Source organism: Chrysemys picta, chromosome 22 (genome assembly GCF_011386835.1).
Source record: "Chrysemys picta bellii isolate R12L10 chromosome 22, ASM1138683v2, whole genome shotgun sequence".
NCBI lineage: Eukaryota > Metazoa > Chordata > Testudines > Emydidae > Chrysemys > Chrysemys picta.
In genome coordinates this window covers 12,477,270-12,497,869 of record NC_088812.1, presented here as the reverse complement: position 1 = coordinate 12,497,869, position 20,600 = coordinate 12,477,270, and the positions used below count along the sequence as shown (strand labels likewise).

The window sequence follows — 20,600 nt, the reverse complement described above, 5'->3', positions numbered from 1 at the left end:
TACCGTCACCCCTGGCTGATTCCTCTAAGCCTAGAACCCCCTTGCAAGAACACCACTGTTGTCTCTAAAACGTCTTTATTACGGTAGAAGTTTATAAAACACAAGGATGGGGAGGATGCACAGACTGGCCATCTCCCCCCTGCTAGGCAGCAGTTCTCCCCTCTCGCAGTTACATGAGCGGTAGACAGCTGATAGGGTAGCTCATGTGACACTTACACCCCCTCCCTCCTCACAGCTCTCTCCACCCAAACAAAAGATAAAGCCCAAATACCGATGATTATTAGGGAGAGTAACTTAATCCCCTTGCAAAATAATCCCTCCAAGTGGCTCAAGCAGTGGCCTAGTTCACAGGACAGCCCCTTCACGCTGGGTTCGTTACTCCTTGTTGGGATGGGCCCCCTCTTCCCTCGCAGCCGGCTCGGCAGCGCTGACTCTTAGTATTTGTTGATGCCAAAGACGCGCACGCCATGGAACTGGGGCAGCTTGGGGAGGAGGACGCTGAGGAGGGACGTCGTGTTGATTATAAAATGTGCAGGGTCGTATTTGGTATAAAAGCTGGTGAGGAGGTAACTGGAAGAGAGACAGAGCAGGGTTAGTTCTGTGGCCATCCAGTCCCCGGCTGGGGTGACGGCACATGAAAGCTATTTCTGAGGCTGGATTGACAGCAGAGGTGGTCATGCAAACATCCCAACCAATGAACCTCATGCAGAACTATTTTCCCGGCACCGGCAGAGTTCAGTCACCAGAGCCCATGCTGCTCAGGGCACAAGCCTTCAAGGACTAGCCTGATGCCCACTGGTTTGTTTCAGGCCCGAGAGCTTGTGCCCTCAGAGGGCAGCCACCTTGCCAAGGCATGCAGGGCTCTGGCCAGTTCCATTGAAAAGCGACATACTCTGTAGCCTAGGTGGCTTTCCCTGCGTAGGGGAATGCCCAGCGTAGGCTAGTGCCCAGTATGGCTTCACGCAGACTACAGCAAACCCACCTTCTCCCTGAGCCACTCACGCCTGCTCAGCTGAAGCTGGGGCCTGGCATAATGTGCTTCTAGTCTCCCTGGGCTACGCAGGGGCACTGCAGTGAGCCCCACTGAATGCCTGGGAGCTGCAGCTCTGGGCAGGTTTGAAGCACTGCTACCATAGGCCCCCTGCAGAGCAGGCAGGTCCTGGAAATGAAACCCCACTGGTAGCTCTACAGCCGACCTGCCGCAGCAGGAACGGACACTCACAGAACGACTGGTGAGATGCTGAGGAACTTGCGGGAGGAGGTGCACTGCGTCCCATAGTCGATCTGCTCCCAGTGCGTGAGCAGGCGATCCTTGCCCTGGTCCGGCGTCTCAAACGGGGTCCCTTTCACAGTGTGAAGAAACCAGTACATCACCTGCAATTCCCAGGGTGAGAAGGGAGGATGTAAGGAGAGGGCCTGGGTCCTTATGCTGTTGTATCATTAACACAATGGGGGGCAGGACACACAGCTAGAGCGCAGTGGAGCTGTGGAACTCATTGTTAGGGAGGCCAGAGTCAAAGACCACGTCTGGGTTTAGAAAAGGGCTGGCTAGGCAGGTAAGTTCTCCCTAGGTAAAGTGACTTGCCTAAGAGAACGGCAGCTGGAAACAGAACTCAGCAGTTCTTGCTCCTAAACTAGGAAAAGGATAACGACATGTCATGCGTCAGGCCACAGCTGATCATCAGCGGGGGTCAGGAAAGTACTTCCTCTATCACCTTAAGCTTTCCCAAAGACAGCACCCTCAATAGCTACATCTCTCTGAGTGCTGACCCAGCAGGGAGGGACTGGGCCTCATCCCAGCTCCGCCAGGGCCCAAAGAGCCGAGGCGAATCCTGCTCTTTCTAGCAGTGCAGGAAAAGGAGCCGGGAGGCTGAGATTTGACTCACCAGGTTGTGTATAACATTAGTGAGGGTCCAGACCACGGGAATGCTGAAGAACGGGATGCTGAGGAGAATGATATGGAGAACTCCCACCGAGATCACGTAGGCCAGCCAGATGCCACGGCTGTTCAGCACCCGTGTGTTGGGATTCACCTCGCTGTGGGCCACCCCGACGTTCATCCTGAATGAGAGACGGGGTGTAGGAGACGAGTCCAACGTTACTCATCTGAGACGACGAGGTTTTCTGATTCTGCCACGTGCCTGACGCCATCCTTCCTCGGGATCACGGCTTTCGGCACATGCCCATTCCAGGTTTCTTTCTAATACTTTGGCCTTCTGCAACATCTGGCAGCCAAGAGTCCCCAGATGCTTTATAAACATTAATGCATGAATCATCACAGCCCCCAGGCGGGTTGGTAAGGTCTCTGTATCCCCATCTTACGGGCAGAACATCAAGTCACAGAGAGGGGAAACGACCGGCCCCACAGCCACAAACTGAGGTAGCGGCAATGAGCAGCGGGACCCAGGCCTAGCTGTCTCCGCTAGCCACTCCACCCCACTCCTTGCCCGGAGCTGGGGAATAGAACCCAGGCATCCTGACTCCCAGCCCCCTCCCCTCATCCCCCACTCTCATCCACTGGATGGCACTTGTTAGTGATTCTGGAAATCCCGCAAGCAAAGCTGAAGTTGCAGGGACCCTATGCACTGCTTTTGCTCTGTAATACAGGTTTTAGTTTCTCCCCATCCTTATGGCCCCACCCCCCAATACCTACAGCTCATCCTGCATCCCATATGTCTCCCTCCACCTCTCAGCCCTTCTATGGCCGCGTCACCCCTTCCAGTAGAATAATACCACCACCACCACCTAGCTCTTTAAATCTCACTTTTCCTCAGGGGATCTCAAAGCTCTTTACAAAGGAGAGCAGTATCATGCTCTCCATTCTACCCATGGGGAAACTGAGGCACGGAGCGAGGCAATGACTCGCTCAAGGTCACCGAGCAGGCCAGGGGGAGAGCCGGGAACAGAACCCAGGTCTCCTGAGCCAGCGCTCCAGCCGCTAGTACCTCTATAGGGGCCCTGCCCACCACGAACCGCCCCGCCCCCCGCAGAACGCCCCGCCCCCATCAGTGCCCCGCCCACCACGAACCGCCCCGCCCCCATCAGTGCCCCGCCCTGCAACCACCGGTGCCCCGCCCACCGCAGACCGCCCCGCCCCATCGGAGCCCCGCCCACCACAGGCCGCCCTGCAACCACCGGTGCCCCGCCCATCGCAGACCGCCCCGCCCACCACGGACCGCCCCGCCCACCACAGACCGCCCCGCCCCCATCGGTGCCCCGCCCCCTACATAGCCCCCCGCCGGCAGGCCCCTATAGCTGCTCCTCCCCACCTTCCTTCCCCCTTCAGAGCCCTCGGGCCCCTATAACCGACCCCCCCCCGCCTCACCCACCTGGCGGCGGCTGCGGAACCTCCACACCGCTGCCCCGGCTCGTCTCCAGGAAGTGGCCCTGCCTGCGCCCCACCCCCGCTGCCGCCCGCTATTGGCTGCCCACCTCCGTCCCGTGCGCACCTATTGGCCCGCGTCGTCGTCGCTCACCTCTGTCCCCGCCCCTCCCTCTGTGGCCACCAATAGGAAGCCGCAGGGCCGGGTGCCGCTGGGCCAGTAGGAAGGCGCGATATTGAGGGGCGGGTTGAGCGCCCGCTCAGGAAGAGCGCGGGTCATTGGGCGGCGGGCGCTCGGGGTGGGCGGGGCCAGGCGGGAGCGACCTGAGGAGGCGACAAGATGGCGGCGGAGACCGTGGAGCTCCACAAGCTGAAGGTAACGGAGCGGGGCGCGCGCCGCGGGGCCCCGCCTCCCTCACCGTCCTCAGAGCGGGCGGGGCCTGGCCCCCGCTCCCCCTCCCCGGGGCAGCCGCGGAGCCTGACCCCCGCCTGCGCCAGAGGCCGAGACCCCCCCGGGCCGCCCGCGCCTCGCCGCCTCCGAGCGCTCAGCCCCCGCCAGCAGCACGTGCGTGGCCCGGCCCCGGGGCCTTCCTCCGCCCCCTGGGCTGCGCGGTGGGAGAGCAATGGAACGGGGCTGCCCCCAAGCGCTTTCCCGCCCGTGGGGACGCGCTGTGACCCCCCCCCCCCCCGGTGCTAGTGAAATAAGGTGCTCGGGAGAGAGTCACAAAACCCTGGGCGAGCAGCGATCTTCCCAACCCCTGGGCAGGGCGGCCACTTCCAATACTGCTGAGAAACCGCAGCTCCCCCCTTTGCCCGGGGTGGAGGGGTCACTGGCTGCCTCCTCCCCAGAGTAGGGGGTTTCCAGAGTATATTGGGGCTTCAAAAGTGGCACATCCTTTAGTTTGTGGCGGTGAGTTCCTCCACGTGCTAGCGTGTGATGCTGTTGCTTTCACACCCTGGTGCGGGCAATGCTCTAAACATGCTTCAATGGGCATTACTTTGACTGAAGCAAAAGAGTAAGGATAGGACCTGATTACGGGGTAGCCAAATATCAATCCTTGCACACACCAGGTACAGCTATTAACCTACCCAGAATCATCAACATTCTCTAGAGGACATTCTCAGCACGTCCTCTCGTCTTTGTCTCGATAAGAAATCTCACCAAACCTGTATGAGGCTAATGAACAAGCATGTCAGAATTCTACAGGGGAAGAAACTTCGCTAGCAAGATGTTTGACCGTAATATAATCTTGGGAGGATTGTGATTGAAGCCTGTATTGAGGACTCTTAAAATTAGCCTGGGCAGAACACTAGAAAGAGTTCATTAGGGGATAATCTTGAATTGGGCCCAGGCAAATGGACTGGATAATCTAATGGCTCTTTTGTCTCTAACTTCTGTGGTTTCAATAACATGACTATAGTGTCATACAGAAGGACCTTTCATCTTAATGTCTTTGAAACAGTTAAATAGAGAGGCACATATTTTTATTTATTAGATGGGGGGGGGGAACCGATCACAGGGAGATGAACTGACTTGTCCAAGGCATCAGTAAATCATTGGCACGATTGAGGGTAGTTTCAAGAAATCCTGACCCCCTGCCCCTGCTCTAACCACTAGAACACACTCCTCTCAAATCCCAGCAGTCGTGACTCCCAGTCCCTAGACACTAGGCATCATCTCTATGCTCTTATCTTCAGAATTTTCAATTGACCATTATGATGACACTAATGATAGCAAGTAGCGATTGGAAGTTCTTCATATCTTGAGTATTTGGGGGTGAGTAGGCAGGTTTCATTATACTTAAGGAGTGTGACTAGAGATTGTTCTATAGTAACAATGTAATTTTTCTGCTGTTTTTGTCCAAGGCGGGGTGTAATGTCTGTAGCTACGTTTCTGTTCCGGTCCCCAGAGCAACTCAGAATCTGCAGGATGTAAAGCAGTTCTCAGGGGAGCACAGATTCAGACCCTATGTTAATAATACATCTTTTGTCCTTCTCAAGCTCTTTTGTCCAAGGATTGTGAAGTGCCTAGCTACCTCAGAGGGCTTGAGGCATTTGACAAATGGGAGAAATGGAAGCACCAAGAGAATGACAGAAATTGTGATGGAGAAATTCTAGTAGATTATCTGACTCCCTTCTAGTGCAGCACTGTTCCCTTCTAGTACATTTTCTGTGGAATCCTAGATATCAGGGGTAAAGTAAAATCAAGGCTACACAAAGGGAGCCTATGAAAAAGCTGGAAAGAACCCACTCATTGACTCCTGGTCCCCTCCCCAGCTCTAACCACTAGACTTATTGCCTTTTCTTTTGTCAGTGCCAATGCCCTTGGTTTATCTGGTCTGCTCATTATTTGCTTGTTTTGATCCTTTTGCTTTGGTGGTGTTTCTCCTGTTCTTTGCAAACTTGAATGAATTAAGTATGCTAATGGGAAATCTCTTCTGGTACGCAGCTTGCTGAACTGAAACAAGAATGTCTCGCCCGTGGCCTGGAGGTGAAAGGAAACAAACAGGATCTCATAAACAGACTCCAGGCCTACCTTGATGAACACGGTGGGTAATATGTTGAGCTGGAGCAAGCTTTGCAGTTCGAGGGTCCCCTCTAGCAAGGTCGACTCAGGATCCAGCTCTGGCCTTTTTTTTTAAACAGGAATTTTGAACTCCCCCTAATTGGTTCCTTTTTATAGATTCTAGCTGTTGTGAACAGTCCCCATTACATGGGCTTGCTGTGAGACTCTTGCAATAAGAGCTGTCCTGTGGCTGTAGCCTCTGAGAATCTCCCTGATGAGACAGTCCTCAGAATTTTCTTGGTGATAGGAACACCTGATGAATTGGGCCTCATGTGGCGCTCCCATCCAAGTCTATGTATGGAGAGTGACTGTAATATTGAATAATTCAAGGTGTATTCTTTTCTTCTTTGATCCCTATTCCCACCCCCCCTAAAAAACCCAAATTTATGAAGTGTCTATGTATACATTTTGTGTAACACAGGCCACAGAGCTTCTCCAAAACAATTCCTAGAGTATATGCTTACATATTGTGGTAAGATGTAAGAACCTGAATAGAATCTTTACAACATTCACTTACTTATTAGTGTGGAGAACATCAGCCTTCTAGGAGTTAATCTCTCACTAATCTGTGGATTTTTTAAAATTCTTTTAGCTGAAGAAGAAGCAAATGAAGAAGATGTTTTGGGAGAAGAAACAGAGGTAAATCCTATTACTGTGAGCAGATTATCATATTGTCAATCTATTTGTAGGTGTAGCTGTGCACCAGTTTGCCTGACGTCAATGTACAGATTAATTACTCTAGATCATGTCAATCACTGTCGCAATCATGGGGAACTCCACTGTGAATGAACTGTAGTGTATTTGACATTGTTACTAATGGGGTTTCTTGGGGACTGCATAACCTTGGTATGTGGCTTACATTACAAAATTGGACTCTTTTAATAGTAACCCTAAGTATGACGTATCAGAGGGGTAGCCGTGTTAGTCTGAATCTGTAAAAAGTATGAAGTAAACTGAGTTAGTTTTTAGGCCTCACTCACTGAAGAGCAGATCTTATCAACTGGAAAATATTGTGCTTAAGAAAAGCACCTGTTTTTTGTGCTTTTACATAGTGCTGTAAAAGTGAGTGGACACGGGCATAACCAGATTGCCTGAAGAAGTGAGCCTCAAAACTAAGGACTTGCACTCCGAGAGAGAACAAAGAGCTTAACCCTGGGGGGACCCGTTCGTGTTAGGAAAACTAGTCTCTTTAGGTGTTTTTATCTACCGCCAAATGTGCTGGGTTTGGATCATACATGTTGTGTATGCTCTCTTTGCCAGCTACCTCGCTGTGAGAAGGTAGGATATTGTAAACTTGAGAATGTTCTCATCCCAAGCACGTTTCCTATGTCTTCAGAAAATGTGGATTTTTTTTTTTAAGTATTAGCCTTGTCAAAACAAATATAACCCACAAATAGATATACATAAAATAAATCCTTTATCCTAACACTTACGAAACCTGCTAAGACTTCATAAAAAGACCCAGCATAAATAATAAGGTCCTTGAGTTTACCCACAAGCCCAGAGGAAAAGTAGAGCCAAAAAATTTTTTGCCAATGACATCTAGGTTAAATTCAGACCTGACATATCCAGGTGTATCTCTGCCGAAGTCCAGAGTTGCATCTTTGTATGTAATCTCTAGATTTGGCCCCATGTCTGTGTTTTTAAATACATTGCGATTTAGTTGTTTGTTGTTGCACTTTGTTTTCAGTGTCTATAGAATTTTTGTTACTCTTAATACTATAAATTCAGTTGGAAGAAAAGCTCTAATCCTGCAAACACGTACGAAACTTTACTCATGTGAGTGGTCTTCAGTGTTGCAGAATCTTGTCCCAAAATACTACTGTATGGAGAAGCCAGGATAAATCTTAGCCCCTTATATTGTTCACTCAAAAAAATTAATCGCGATTAAAAAAAATTAATCATGGTTAATCGCAGTTTTAATCGCACTGTTAAACAATAGTATACCAATTGAAATTTATTAAATATTTTGGATGTTTTTCTACATTTTTCAAATGTGTTGATTTCAATTGCAATAGAGAATACAAAGTGTACAGTACTCACTTTATATTATTATTATTACAAATATTTGCACTGTAAAAATGATAAAATAAATAGTATTTTTCAATTCACCTCATACAAATACCGTATTGCAATCTCTTTATCGTTAAAGCGCAACTTACAAATGTAGATTTTTGTTTTTTTGTTACGAAACTGCATTCAAAACCAAAACAATGTAAAACTTTAGAGCCTGCAAATCCACTCGGTCCTACTTCTTATTCAGCCAATCGCTAAGAGAAACAAGTTTGTTTACGTTTACGGGAGATAATGCTGCCCGTGTCACCCAAAAGTGAGAACAGACGTTCGGATGGCACTTTCGTAGCTGGCATTGCAAGGTACGGTATTTACGTGCCATATATGCTAAACATTTCCATGCTGATGACGCTTGTTAAATAATGTGTTAATTAAATTTGTGACTGAACTCCTTGGGGGAGAATTGTATGTCTCCTGCTTTGCTTTTTACCTGCATTCTGCCAGATATTTCCTGTTATAGTTGTCTCGGATGATGACCCAGCATATGTTGTTCATTTTAAGAACACTTTCACTGCAGATTTGACAAAATGCAAAGAAGGGACCAATGTGAGATTTCTAAAGATAACTACAGCACTTGACCCAAGATTTAAGAATCTGAAGTGCCTTCCAAAATCTGATTGGGATGGGGTGTGGAGCATGCTTTCAGAAGTCTTAAAAGAGCAGCACTGCGATGCGGAAATGACAGAACCTGAACCACCAAAAAAGAAAATCACCCTTCTGCTGGTGGCATCTGACTCTCATGATGAAAATGAATATGCGTTGGTCTGCACGGTTTTGGATCGTTATTGAGCAGAACCCATCATCATCATGGACGCATGTCCTCTGGAATGGTGGTTGAAGCATGAAGAGGCATATGAATATTTAGTGCATCTGGCAACGCCGGCTACAACAGTGCCATGCAAATGCCTGTTCTCACTTTCAGGTGACGTAAACAAGAAGTGGGCCGCATTATCTCCTGCAAATGTAAACAAACTTGTTTGTCTGAGAGATTGGCTGAACAAGAAGTAGGGCTGAGTGGACTTGTAGGCTCTAAAGTTTTCCGTTGTTTTATTTTTGAATGCAGTTATTTTTTGTACATAATTCTACATTTGTAAGTTCAACTTTCATGATCGAGATTGCACTACAATACTTGTATTAAGTGAATTGAAAAATACCATTTCTTTTATTTTTACAGTGCAAATATTTATAATACAAAATAAATATAAAGTGAGTACTATACACTTTGTATTCTGTGTTGTAATTGAAATCAATATATTTGAAAATGTGGAAAACATCCAAAAATATTTATATAAATAGTATTCTATTATTGTTTAACAGCGCAATTAAACAATAATAGAATACTTGACAGCCATATAATTTGCAAAATAAATGCCCAGAATATAAAATCCAGGCGTTTATATTAACACTGTATGATAAATACAGATGGCTATAGTGACTACATTATGGGGTAAGCGCTAAGTATTGTCTTTTATGTAAAGCTTTCAGCTGTTTCCCAATGTATCTATCCTCACAGCACCCTTCATACAGTAGGGTTGTCTGTAGTATTATCACTGTTTTTACAGATGGGGAAGGTGAGGTAGAGGTAAAGTGACTTGCCTTGATCACTAAGGAAGACTGTTTCAGAACCAAAACTAGAGACAGGCTTTGCAATGTCTACTGAAGGTCAGCAGTCTGGCCCTGGGCTCTGATGACAAGACTACAGCCCCCTCTAATAAATACTAACAAGGCTTTTGCAACAGACAGTTATCCCACAGCGAGGTGCTTATTGGCCGGGCTACATAGACTTCTGGGGAAGCAGAGTTTGTGCTGTCCTCTGAGTACTCTGAGGAGAGGCCAGCAGTGAGATTGCAGAATGTCCATGTGGGATGGCAGCCCAGCGATTTTAGTCTCTTTCTGCCTGCCTGCCTGCCTTCCTTCATCAGGAGGAGTCTTAAAGTACATTAGACTGGGTACATAGGTTCACTCTTGGGCCTCTTAACCTTTAGAGACTCTTTCCTCAGTTGTTACTAGGGGCAGCTGATATGTTGCAGCTGACAGCCCTCTGGTTTAAAATCAGAGAGGTTAATTTTCTCCTTGGTTTGCCAGAGTCCGAGATGGTTGACCTTCAGTAGATGTTGCAAAGCCTGTCTCTTTTCCCAGGGACTGGGTGGAAAGGGAAAGTGAGATCTGATGTGCAGAGATTCAGGGGAAGAAGGGTGCACTGATTGGGGACATTGTCTCCATTTGAATTCTACATGTAATGTGGAAAAACTTGTTTCCAAGCACCTAGAGCTCTGGGTAGATGTTTTTAAGCCATCCAAATCTGTAAATGTTGACCGTGTTCCCCTCCAATGCCTCTTCCTTCCATTCAGTTGACTGGAGTATTAACCTAACCCACTTTCTCAACTAATTGAATTGCAGGAAGAAGAACAGAAACCGGTAGAGCCTCCTGCTAAAGAGGAAGAACCTCCTGAAAAATCAGCTGATGTGTATGTTTCTGGGGAATGCATGGCTGTAACTGAGGGGGGTATGTCTGGGTGTGGAAACAGTAGCACTGTATGAGCACTCACTAGTTCCATAGTACCTGCTTCAAAGGAGTTGAAATCTACAAAGACAAGTATCATAGGGGTGTGTGTGTGTGTGTGTGGAGGGGGCCCTAGTGGAATAAACATCAGGTGTGCAATACCTTGGACTGCCTGGAATCACAGGTTCACATCCCAGCAGGGTAGGCTCTGCCCCTCATTCGTCCCTGGCAGATAAACTGACTTCCAAGCAGTTTAGTCTGTAGATCTTTTGGAGGAAACTTTGAAAAGCAAGGCTCTGCCCTGTGTGGTCACCAAACATCCCTGACACCTTCTGTGATAGCAGAATTCTGGCCTGGTGTCCTTGGCCTCACCTTGCTGTTGGACTGGCTACTGCGGTCCACCTCAGAGGCGGCTGCATTTCGGGGGAGCTGTGTATAGTTTGTGAAGGATTTGGGGATGAAAGATACTATAGTAATGTGAAATATTCATCTGATTTCCAGTCAGTTGGCCTAGTTGGCCTCTTCCTTCTCTTGTGACAGTGTCTATGCTGTATATTTCCCATTCGCTCAGGTGACCCGCAGTGACATGGAGTCGGATGGAAGAGGATGAGACTAGTAAATTAGTCTCCTCACTTTTGCATCATGCCAGCAAGTCACAGCACAGGATGTCTTTCCATGCTTTTTTCCTTTCATTGTGGTTCCTAAGCATTTGCTTCTATAGCTCTGAGTTGAGTTTCATTATTAATCCACAGACAGTTGTTTGCTGGATGCCGGGGGTGTGATTTAGCAGTTACTGCAGATATAGAATGCCCAGGGTTTAGTGCCAGAAGGGAAATAGGAAATTAGCCTGCGGTTTTGGGTTTTTTTTGGCTCTGCGAAGATGCATCATGTCTGTGCAAAGAGAAGACCCTCTTTCAGATGAACTGAATGGTGGCGTATCAGAGGGGTAGCTGTGTTAGTCTGGATCTGTAAAAAGTAACAGAGTCCTGTGACACCTTATAGACTAACAGACGTATTGGAGCATGAGCTGTCGTGGGTGAATGCCCACTTCGTCAGACGCATGTGAATGGTGGACGTTAAATCCCAGTGCATTACTGGTAGCAAATCCCTGCAACACTGGTGATGCTTTTCTCTGCAAAGCCCTTTGCTGCTAACCCTCACCACTCCTTGGCAGGCAAGGAAGTATTTATCACCCTTATTTCTGTCAGATGGCAAACTGGGGAGGAGAGAGGTAAAGTGACTTGTCCAGGACTGCAACAGGAGTCATTGTCCCTGCTTCGATTGGCATTCAGGACTTTTCCTCCCAGTCCTCTGTGTAGCCCTCACCTCTTGCTACAGGAGGGTGTTTCCAGCATGTGTTTTGCTGTCCTCCATTGCCAGTTACTGTGTTCAAGTAGTCAACATGAGCTTGTTAATGTTGCCCTCTTGACATTCAATCCTGTGCTGTGGGTCAGAACAAAGCCTCACTTAAGCCATCAGGATAGCACATAAGCGGTGCATAGGCCTGGTCCTGGCCCTCTGCGTAAGTGTGAATTTCACCTTAATTGCCTACATTCATGCTCACGCCTGGGCTGTTGGGAGTACCTGAAGGAAGCTGCAGCAATGGGAATGAAGAGCCCTTTAGAGCATTGAAATGAGATTGGCTTGTGGGCGCATGTGAGTAATATAGTTCAGATGAAACCATGTTCTGGGGCCCCTTCATCTCAGCTGTAGACACTGGCCCAGCTTGTAAGGAGAAAGGGACAATTCCTCGTGTCCCAACCCACATCCCCCATAACCATAAATCAGGTTCTAATGTCCTTGGCTGCCTGGGAGCTCTGGCTGAGTGTGTCATAGCTGCGTATTTGCCTGCATGATTGCCGCCTTACCAGTACTTAAATTGTTACTATGAAAGAGATGAGAGAGAACCAAACTCTCTGATGTACAACTGTCTGCTACGGAGAGAGAACTGCTTCAAGCTAATTTGAGTTCAGTACTTAATTTTGGACAGCAGGGGGCGTCCTTTATCTGCATCCCAAACACGTAGCTCCTGTGGAGGCTGGAGAGTAACAAGTCCTGGTTCCTGTTCAGAATTGCTTCCTGTGAAAGTGTAATTAAACCATTACTACCTTTCAGGGCATAAAATGGGAAAACTGGCCAGGAATCTGGAACAAAGGCAGCACATTTCTCTAAATGGGAGACCTTAATGAGGCTGCTTATGACCCACTGGTTTATGGGAGTTGTTTGGGGGAGGAGGATGCTGTTTCTTTTACCCTGGGAACTTCCGAACTTTCTTTTCCTCCTTTGTTTTCTCCCTCAAACCTCAGCCCTATTTTCAGAGCATAAACTTTGGAGCACGCCCACTCCATTATATTTGTGTTTGGTCTTCACTGTAGCCAACTGTGCATTGTTAAAGAAGCGTGCATTTGAAATATCGCCAGAGCTGAGGAAGCTGGTGCTGACCTGGTGAAAGTAACCGGTGGCCGTGCCGTGAACTAGAACAGAGCAATCCTTTGTAAAGGAATAAAGCTCTACAGGGCACATGGTCCAGGCTTTGGGCTTCTGGTGGGAGCTGAACATTACTGTTGAGAGCCTCTGGGAAATAGCGATAGGTTATTCTTGGGTGTGTGGAAGATGTGTGATACTTTGCATTTCTGTATCACCTTTCAAGCAAGCTTCTCAGAGTGCTGTGTGCACGCTGGTTAATCCTCACCTCCCCGCTGTGACTTGGGGAGCATCGAGGCTGCATTGGTAACAGAGCTGGGAGGAGAACCCAAGAGTTCTTGACCCCATGGATCTTCTCTGGCAACTAGGCCACGCTTCCTGTCAGAGCCCCTGATGGAATCTAGGAGTCCTGACTGCCAGAGCCCACCCCCACCCCACTAGTCACACTATTTAGGACCCATGGGGCCTGACTGTCAAGCTGTGGCCTCACCAAGAGAGTACTTCCCTCTGTCTTACCCCAACCTTGGGTAAGGATTGTACTTCCATACCTCGTGTTCTCTTTGGTACCTAGCGCCACGCTTACAGAGGTTTGTCTTGCAAGGGGCTGGAGAGGCGTTGGTGTCCTAGAGGTGTTGGCTGAGGGTGCTTTCGTTCTGTAGACCATAAACCCAGTGATGGTTGAGATGTGCTGGTTATACTTACAGAGGTGGAGGGAGGCAACCCAGTATATCTGCTACTGGGACATATTATTTTAAACTAATAGGAATTCTGTGGTTGGAAATTAGATTGGTGAGTGTAGGTTCCTGGCTCTGATCCATTCTCTTTTTTCCCCCCCAATCGTCTAGGGGTGCAGAAAAGAAAGTGGTGAAAATAACATCAGAAATACCACAGATGGAGGTAAGGTTCCTGTCACCACCCCATCCCTTCCCTCCTTTTAGGGGTATCTGTTTAACCGGTGTGTGTGTGTTTCACATTTGGGGATCCCTCCCTTAAGTTTCTTATCCGTGTTTCCATTGTAAACCCTGTTAGTTTTTTTAGGGCTTTGTATTGTGATTCTGAGTTGCTTTAGGCTGCAGATTGTCTTTAAGAGATGTCGAGCTCTTGGTGCATTTCATTTTGACACCAGATTTTAAGGTCTGCTCCTGTCAATCGTCTGTCGGTGTATGTCACTTTCCTTTCTTCCTGTCTCATTTCTACCACTTTATTCCTTCTTGCCAGCAATCATCACAAGCCATGCATCAGTGCCACCTGCCGGGCAGCAGCAAGCTAAATTCATCCCTAGCTTGTAACTGTATTGCAGTCAGTGATGAACTTAGTCCATGGCGTCCTCTGATGTGAGTTGGCTGAAGGGATTGCTAGAGAGGAACTCAGACAGGCCGACCTCCATTATCACATGGGCTTTGTAAGCTGCATCTTTGTTCCTGATGTCTCTAAAGCCCTATCACTGGACTGCCGTTCCCAGCTCTGTTAGACTGATATCCTGGATTCCTCGAGACCTGTCAAACTGGAGACGATCGAGCCGTGCTGATAATACGCTGTAGGGAATAATCCTGTTTGGGATGAACTGATCAGTTAACAGATTCTCATCTTTACCTTTTATGATCCTCTCTCTTCTTTTGTGCTTACTTGTCTTCTTTAAAATACACACACCAGAAGCAACTGATGCAGTCCCCTGTGGAAACTGCAAAAGTGTTCAGTCTCCAAAACCCATTCTGCTTCCTCTAATGCTTTTTTCTGTCTTGGTTTTTTTTCTCTTGTTCTCCATAACTCAAGAGTTGATATGAAAACATGATTTGTCTCTCCTTGCTGTTCAGCCACCACCTTGAAGTTATAATCTTCTGTTTATGACATGAACAGCTCCACAGCAACCAGGGGTGATGTCTGAAAGGGAGGATTATGACTTCAGCTGGGGGAGCAATGAGGAGAAATACGTAAAAATTGATCTGAGGTGGAGCCAGAACAAATCACGAAGGAGTGTCGTCTTCACGCTTTGTGGGATGCCTTTGTCATTAGCTGCTTAAACAGCTCATTAATCGCCTTCGCTGACATCATACCTACAGCCTTGTTTTCAGTTCCAAACTCCGCCAAGACCCATTCACAAAGAAAACACATTTTTGTTATGTAAACTAGTTTCATGTACCTTTTTAATCAAGGTATGTAGACACCTGCTGGAGTAGATGTGTGTAGAATGGCATCCCACTGACGTTTCCAGGACTCCTGGGTTCTAGTCCCAGCTCAGCCACTGACTTGCCATGTGACCTCTAGGGCAAGTCATTTCACCTTCCTGGGCCTCATTGGTTCAAGCGGAATGAAATGCAAGTGTAAAGTAAGAGCATAAGTAAATCACGTTTTTTAAAATTCTGTTTTAATACCATAAGGAGCTTAGTGTTACAAAGGGTTAGTAAGTAGTTAAGAACATAAGAATTGCCTGGATCAGACCACTGTTCCATCTAGTCCAATATCCCACCCCCAGCAGTGTCCAATACTAGCCCTTTCAGTGGTAGGTGCAAAAATCTGCAGATAAACTGCCCCCTCCTAGCCCGTAATACTCAGGCTGGCGTGTGCCCAGAAGCAGGAGGGTGTATAGACCTTCCAAAGCTCTTGTCTGTGGTTATAGTGTTCGCTGTAACAACTCTGGATAGTCTTGTTGTTCATATAAATGGCCAATCCTTTTCTGAATCTCGCTAAGCTTTTGGCCTGAATTCTATCTTGGGGCCATGAGTTCAGCAGGCTAATGCACGAACAAATATTTCTTATCAATTTTAAACATGTTCCCTTTGTTTCGTTAAACACATTCTTGTTCTTGTGCTATGGGAGAGGGTGAGTTGCAGAGCTTGGTCTAACTTCTCTAGACCATGATTTTGTTACCTCTGACTGCATCCCTCCCATATTGCTCTCTTCGTGAAGGAAAACAGTCCGTCTTTTCAGTCTCTCTTCACATAGAAGTTTGTTCCATGCTTGACAATAGTCAAGGGAATGGTTATTGCAGCTACTTTTAGTCCGAGTAACTAAGAAATTCCCAGTTGCTCTTAGCTGTAAAGCACCAAATCAACTTTTATGGTCTTGTATAAATAAGAATAAGGCACTGAAGGCTGATCAAATTTCTTTCCTCCTTTTAAGTATAAAAATACTTAAAGGGTTATAAATAAGTATGTGTGTGTGTGACCACACACGCACCCCTGTGCTTTCAACACTTCCATCCTTCGCTCCTTTCCAAGGCAGACTGCGTCTTGGTCTGTGGGGAAAGGATGGCAGACTGGATCCTTCCCGTGGTGAATTTCAGAATTAATCGTATTTTCACTGCTAAGTGATCAACTCCACTTGAAAGGCCGAGCCAGCTGTGTGAATTGTGCTGGTCACCCGCAGAAAGACTTGTGCTAAGATTTAAGGAACAAATTTCTTTTTTTGAAATAACCCTTCTTTTCAAGCGTATTTCTCCTTTTTGTTTCACTTTAAAAAAAAAAAAAAATCTTGTTTGCCTTTTTTTTTTTTTTTTTTTGCAAGTCAGCTGAGGCTGGATAATGTCCTGGTTTCTTCCTGCCGCTGGCGGGCAAGTCACAGTTGCTCCCTTTGCAGTCAGTGCGAGGGCTGATGCTGCTTTGCCGTTTGGCACAAGGTTCTCCCCGGATGAGATGCGCAAGGTTCTGTCTCACCGGCTTGGCATACCAGTCTGCGCAGCAGCAGATTTGTATTGTACTAATTTGAAAAAGGAAAAGAGTCCGTCCTTTTGCCTCTGGGTCAGTGTGCTAATCTGTCTCTCCTTTGGCAGTTCCCTTTCCATACAGATGTTTAATAAGTACCCTCTGCTCAGATTTAAAGTTGGGGAGCTGCAGGTGCCAGGACTTCACCGGAGAAAAGCTTTCTCTAGGATTAGATTTTTATTATGCTGTTCATCACTGCCATAGAAATAAAGGAGCGCTACATTGCTAGGCCTGTATCCCGAAGTTTAAGGGATGGCCATGATACAGACCATGCAAATAGCAACTCTCTCCCACTGGCTGTGGCATGAGGGCAGAGCTGATCAGCTGCAAGTCTCTGCTCTAATGATCTGTTAAGGCAGATCTCAGATGATTTTGTGATAGTTTTACACACCTTTTGTATGGTTTTCCCTTCTGTAGTGCCTTCTCTCCAAGGATCTCCAGTCCTCACAGTGAGGCTGGGAAATAGCTCTGTTTTAAGCGGGGAGGGGAAACTGAGGCATAAAGAGGTGGTGAAACTTGCTCAGTCATGGTGAGTTTCTGGCAGAACTGGGGATGGAGCCCAGGAACTCTGATCTCTGTCTTTAAATACTAGGCCACAAATTAAGAGTGGGCTCTTGGCCTCCTAGCGCTTTGGGAATGCTTTCTTGGGGACTGAATGCGGGCATCCCTGGTTTAAGGTGTGCCCCTGAACTGGCTGCCAGTGTGGCTGGATTAAGTCTTGCCCTTTTTCTTCTCCCTGTTTCAGAGAATGCAGAAACGGGCTGAGAGATTCAATGTCCCCGTGAGCGTGGAGAGTAAGAAGGCGGCGCGAGCAGCTCGGTAAGTCTCTGCTTGGAGCACTGTCACCCTTTTGTGATTGGTGGAAAACTCCTAGACTCTTGTCTCATTGACAGGCCATACTGATACGGATCCTCGCCACAGCTCTGTGTGTGGGGATCTGGGGCAGCGTTGGGGATTGAAAGTGTCTGCATTTTTGAGGGGCATGTAAGGAGGAGGTGAAGGCTGCTTCTTAACTGGATTGCCTTTCGGAAAACTGCTTACCTGAGTTTCTGGAAGGCTTTGCCCACTTTGTAGTCCTTGTTGCTTGCCTAAGCATCTCTTGTCCTAGCACATCAAAGCACTTGTCAAGTATTAACGATTGAAACCTCGCAGCCCCTACACTGCTTCCCCCCACCCCGGAGAGAAACGTGGTTTTTATCACCATTTACAGCTGGGGAAACTGAGTCTTGGGAAGGGGCTTGGCCAGGGTCATTATTGGCAGAGCTCAGAATGCAAGGTGGGAGTCCTAGAGCAGAAGCCTGGGCATTCACTGCTAGGTAACATTGCCTGCCTGCCCTCCTGAGTGTGTCAGGTGGCTAAGGCAGGGGAAGATGGTGCTCAAAATATGAGGCGAGTGTTTGGTATTCAGCACCTGGACTACACTTTTAAACCTGATTTACTAGCACTGGCACAACATGCTTTGTGTATGTAACCTGTGTCACTTACCTTGATCCTAAAATGCCAGGAAACCGATGCTGCCTACTCCCCGTGATGTAGAACAACAAAGGGAAAGGTGGTTATTGAGGGGCTTTGCAGCTGCTTGTATGGAACAATGGTGCTGATGCTAGCCCAGGAGAGAGTTCCTTTTTTCAAAATAAATACAGCAGTGATCACTACAGTAGTAACATGAACTGGAAGCCAGTGTTGCCGGTTAATCCCACCCAAAGACCAATTTGTCTCAAGTGCTCTCATGAAGAATTTTTGAAGGAAACGCTCCTGCTACCTCTTATGCTTGGCAAGTCAGACACTTTCCTACCTTATATTGGAGCCCTGAGTCTCTGACAAAACTCTATTTACTTTCTACAGGTTTGGTATGTCGACAGCTTCAACTAAAGGTAAGCAAGTCAAGTAGAGCTAATCTGTAGAATTAACCCTTCTGCAAGTATTTAACACTTCCTATACAGAAAAAGCCAAATGGGACTTCGTGTGCTTCCAACTGCTTGTGCCCCTTGCCCTAGAGATCACCAGAATCAGTGGGCTGGAAGAACACAGGACAGGAAATGGAAATGCATTGTCTTGGTCCTTTTTCAGAGTGGCTCCGAGCTACCCTAGTCCAGTAGACACGAACAGCTAGATTTTTGTACAGCACCCAGCTGCCATGAGCAATCAGTGGGACCTGGGCTACCTTTAAAAATACCACTCCTAATTGTCAAAGCTCTCAGCTACCTCACAAGAAGGCTATCTGTATTTTTACAGATGGGGAAACAGAATCAGGGATGAAGTGATTTATCTCCCAGGTCGTGCAGCGAGGCAGTGTCAGAGCCAGGATTAAAATGGACTTCAATTCCTGGCTCTCACTTGTGTTTAGCTCGCTAGAACATGAGGGATACCCAGCTAGTTCTGTTCAATCATGATCCAGTGGAAATTGCTTAAACTACATCTTTGCCAAGGGGGTCAGAGAACTCTGTTTTAAAACTGTTCTTGCCATTTCTGATCACTAACTGTGTCCTCCCCTTCCCCAATCTCAGGTCTGTCTGCAGACAGCAAGCCTACGGTAAGGAATGCTTATTGCTTATAATTATAGCTGATCATGCCCTTTAATCACAATACCAAAAGTGTTTAGCTTGTTCAGACAAGTCTTCATCCCCAGGAGTAAATAGTAAACCCCCAAAACAAACCAGGTAGGATATGCATGAGGTTGCTTAAGGTTATACGGGCATTAAGTTTGCTAGGACCCCCTCCTCTGTGCAATATTTGGCTGCCTCTCTCAGCTGACCGCACTCCTGGATAAGCTGGTTTTAGAACTAAATGCCTGAAGGAATAAAGGCAAATATTTTATTAATATTGCATGCGAGCTTCCCGCTTGTGTGCCTGGTGTTCTGTCTTTGCCCTTTTTGCTTGAATTGATATATGCATTGCTCCAAGAACCTAGATTCTGGACAGCCTGCTATTTTTCTACAGTAAATGACCCTTCCTTTCGAATGTCCAAATGGTGCACTATTCTACCTCAGATTTCAACTGGAAATGTAAGGTATTAAAATACATGGAGAGCTGAGAGTTCTGGGCAGCCCGCTTAGTACCTTTCTGCTTGATCATGGTGAATTATTGGTGCAAAATGCAACAGAAAGCTAATTTAAGCAAGTTTTGGGTCTAATCACGGTTTCTCTTGTGCAGTGTGTTTTTGGAAGATGTTTTGCAAATACTGCTTAGAAGTAGGTTAGTGTCAGGGACCCCATTTTTCTTCCATGGCACCACATACTGTAGAAGACTTGTCACTGAAAGCCAAAACTGGGCTTCATTAGACTGTGGGATACTTCCCCCAAGGGAAACCCTATTGCTTGTGACCTGGGCAAAGCCAGGGGCTTGACTAGATGTGTCCTAGTAGTTCCTGAAGAGTAAGAATGAAACAGTGGTTACTGAAAACGACAGGCGTTGGAGAGAGATGGCTGGTTTGGTTGTTTGTCTGAGAGGCAGTAAGTTTCCTTCCATTGTGTTAATTGTATCTGGCTGCTGAAGGAAGAGTACTAAGTTCATTTGATTTACAGTTTAAAAAAAAGAGGAAACTGAACGAGCTGGTCCTTCAGTGGGAGAATTCACCATCTGTAGCATTGTCCTTTGGGCTAATACTTGAGCTTTAAGAGATGCCCATTAATGAAACTTGGGAGCAGAATACAGCTCTCTGAAAGTTCTTGGCTGCTTCATTTGGGACACTGTTTTCTTCCCCTCTGTAGCTGACAGGTGTCGCTGCTGAGTCTGCCGACCTAGCACAGAGAGGGAGTGCTCACAGGAGTGTCGTTTGCTCGACCAGGTTTTCCACAGACCCATCAGAATGGGTCGCTCTCTATCCAGGGACCCTTCTCACGAGCTGCCCTCTCCCAACCACAGTTGGTCTTTTAGTTTTCCTAATCTTACAGTTCAAGTGACAATGACTTAAACGTTAAACTGTTTCCTGTGTCTTTGTAGGTAAACATGGATAAATTAAAGGAAAGGGCTCAAAGATTTGGTTTGAATGTCTCTTCAGTCTCCAAGAAG

At 47.1% G+C, this 20,600-nt stretch overlaps 2 protein-coding genes across 7 annotated transcripts in view; one reads left to right on the top strand and one right to left on the bottom strand.

The window, feature by feature from the left end:
• Window positions 1–58: 58 nt before the first annotated feature.
• ORMDL2 (ORMDL sphingolipid biosynthesis regulator 2) lies at window positions 59–3,426 on the bottom strand. Of its 3 annotated transcripts, none has more exons than XM_005311062.3 (4): window positions 3,330–3,426; window positions 1,887–2,061; window positions 1,223–1,374; window positions 59–570 (listed from the first exon to the last, which is right to left on the bottom strand). In XM_005311062.3, exons 2-4 carry the CDS (start codon window positions 2,058–2,060, stop codon window positions 435–437), a joined length of 462 nt encoding a protein of 153 aa, XP_005311119.1. In that variant the 5' UTR covers window position 2,061; window positions 3,330–3,426; the 3' UTR covers window positions 59–434. The 3 variants fall into 3 exon arrangements, with proteins under 3 accessions (XP_005311119.1, XP_005311120.1, XP_065431957.1); XM_005311063.3 differs by having other exon boundaries at window positions 1,887–2,225; window positions 3,330–3,405; XM_065575885.1 differs by having other exon boundaries at window positions 1,887–2,249; window positions 3,330–3,404.
• Window positions 3,427–3,538: 112 nt separating this feature from the next.
• The window catches only part of SARNP (SAP domain containing ribonucleoprotein), a 49,672-nt gene continuing 32,610 nt past the window's right edge, over window positions 3,539–20,600 (top strand). The window contains exons 1-9 of one of the 4 annotated variants that reach the window (XM_005311060.5): window positions 3,539–3,698; window positions 5,772–5,871; window positions 6,481–6,527; window positions 10,362–10,429; window positions 13,734–13,785; window positions 17,335–17,408; window positions 18,435–18,463; window positions 19,097–19,122; window positions 20,532–20,600. In XM_005311060.5, coding sequence (XP_005311117.1) covers window positions 3,663–3,698; window positions 5,772–5,871; window positions 6,481–6,527; window positions 10,362–10,429; window positions 13,734–13,785; window positions 17,335–17,408; window positions 18,435–18,463; window positions 19,097–19,122; window positions 20,532–20,600 — 501 coding nt within the window. In that variant the 5' untranslated portion in view covers window positions 3,539–3,662. Of the gene's footprint in view, window positions 3,699–5,771; window positions 5,872–6,480; window positions 6,543–10,361; window positions 10,430–13,733; window positions 13,786–17,334; window positions 17,409–18,434; window positions 18,464–19,096; window positions 19,123–20,531 lie in introns of all 4 variants that reach the window. The other 3 variants (XM_042847043.2, XM_065575884.1, XM_042847044.2) reach the window with 3 other exon arrangements.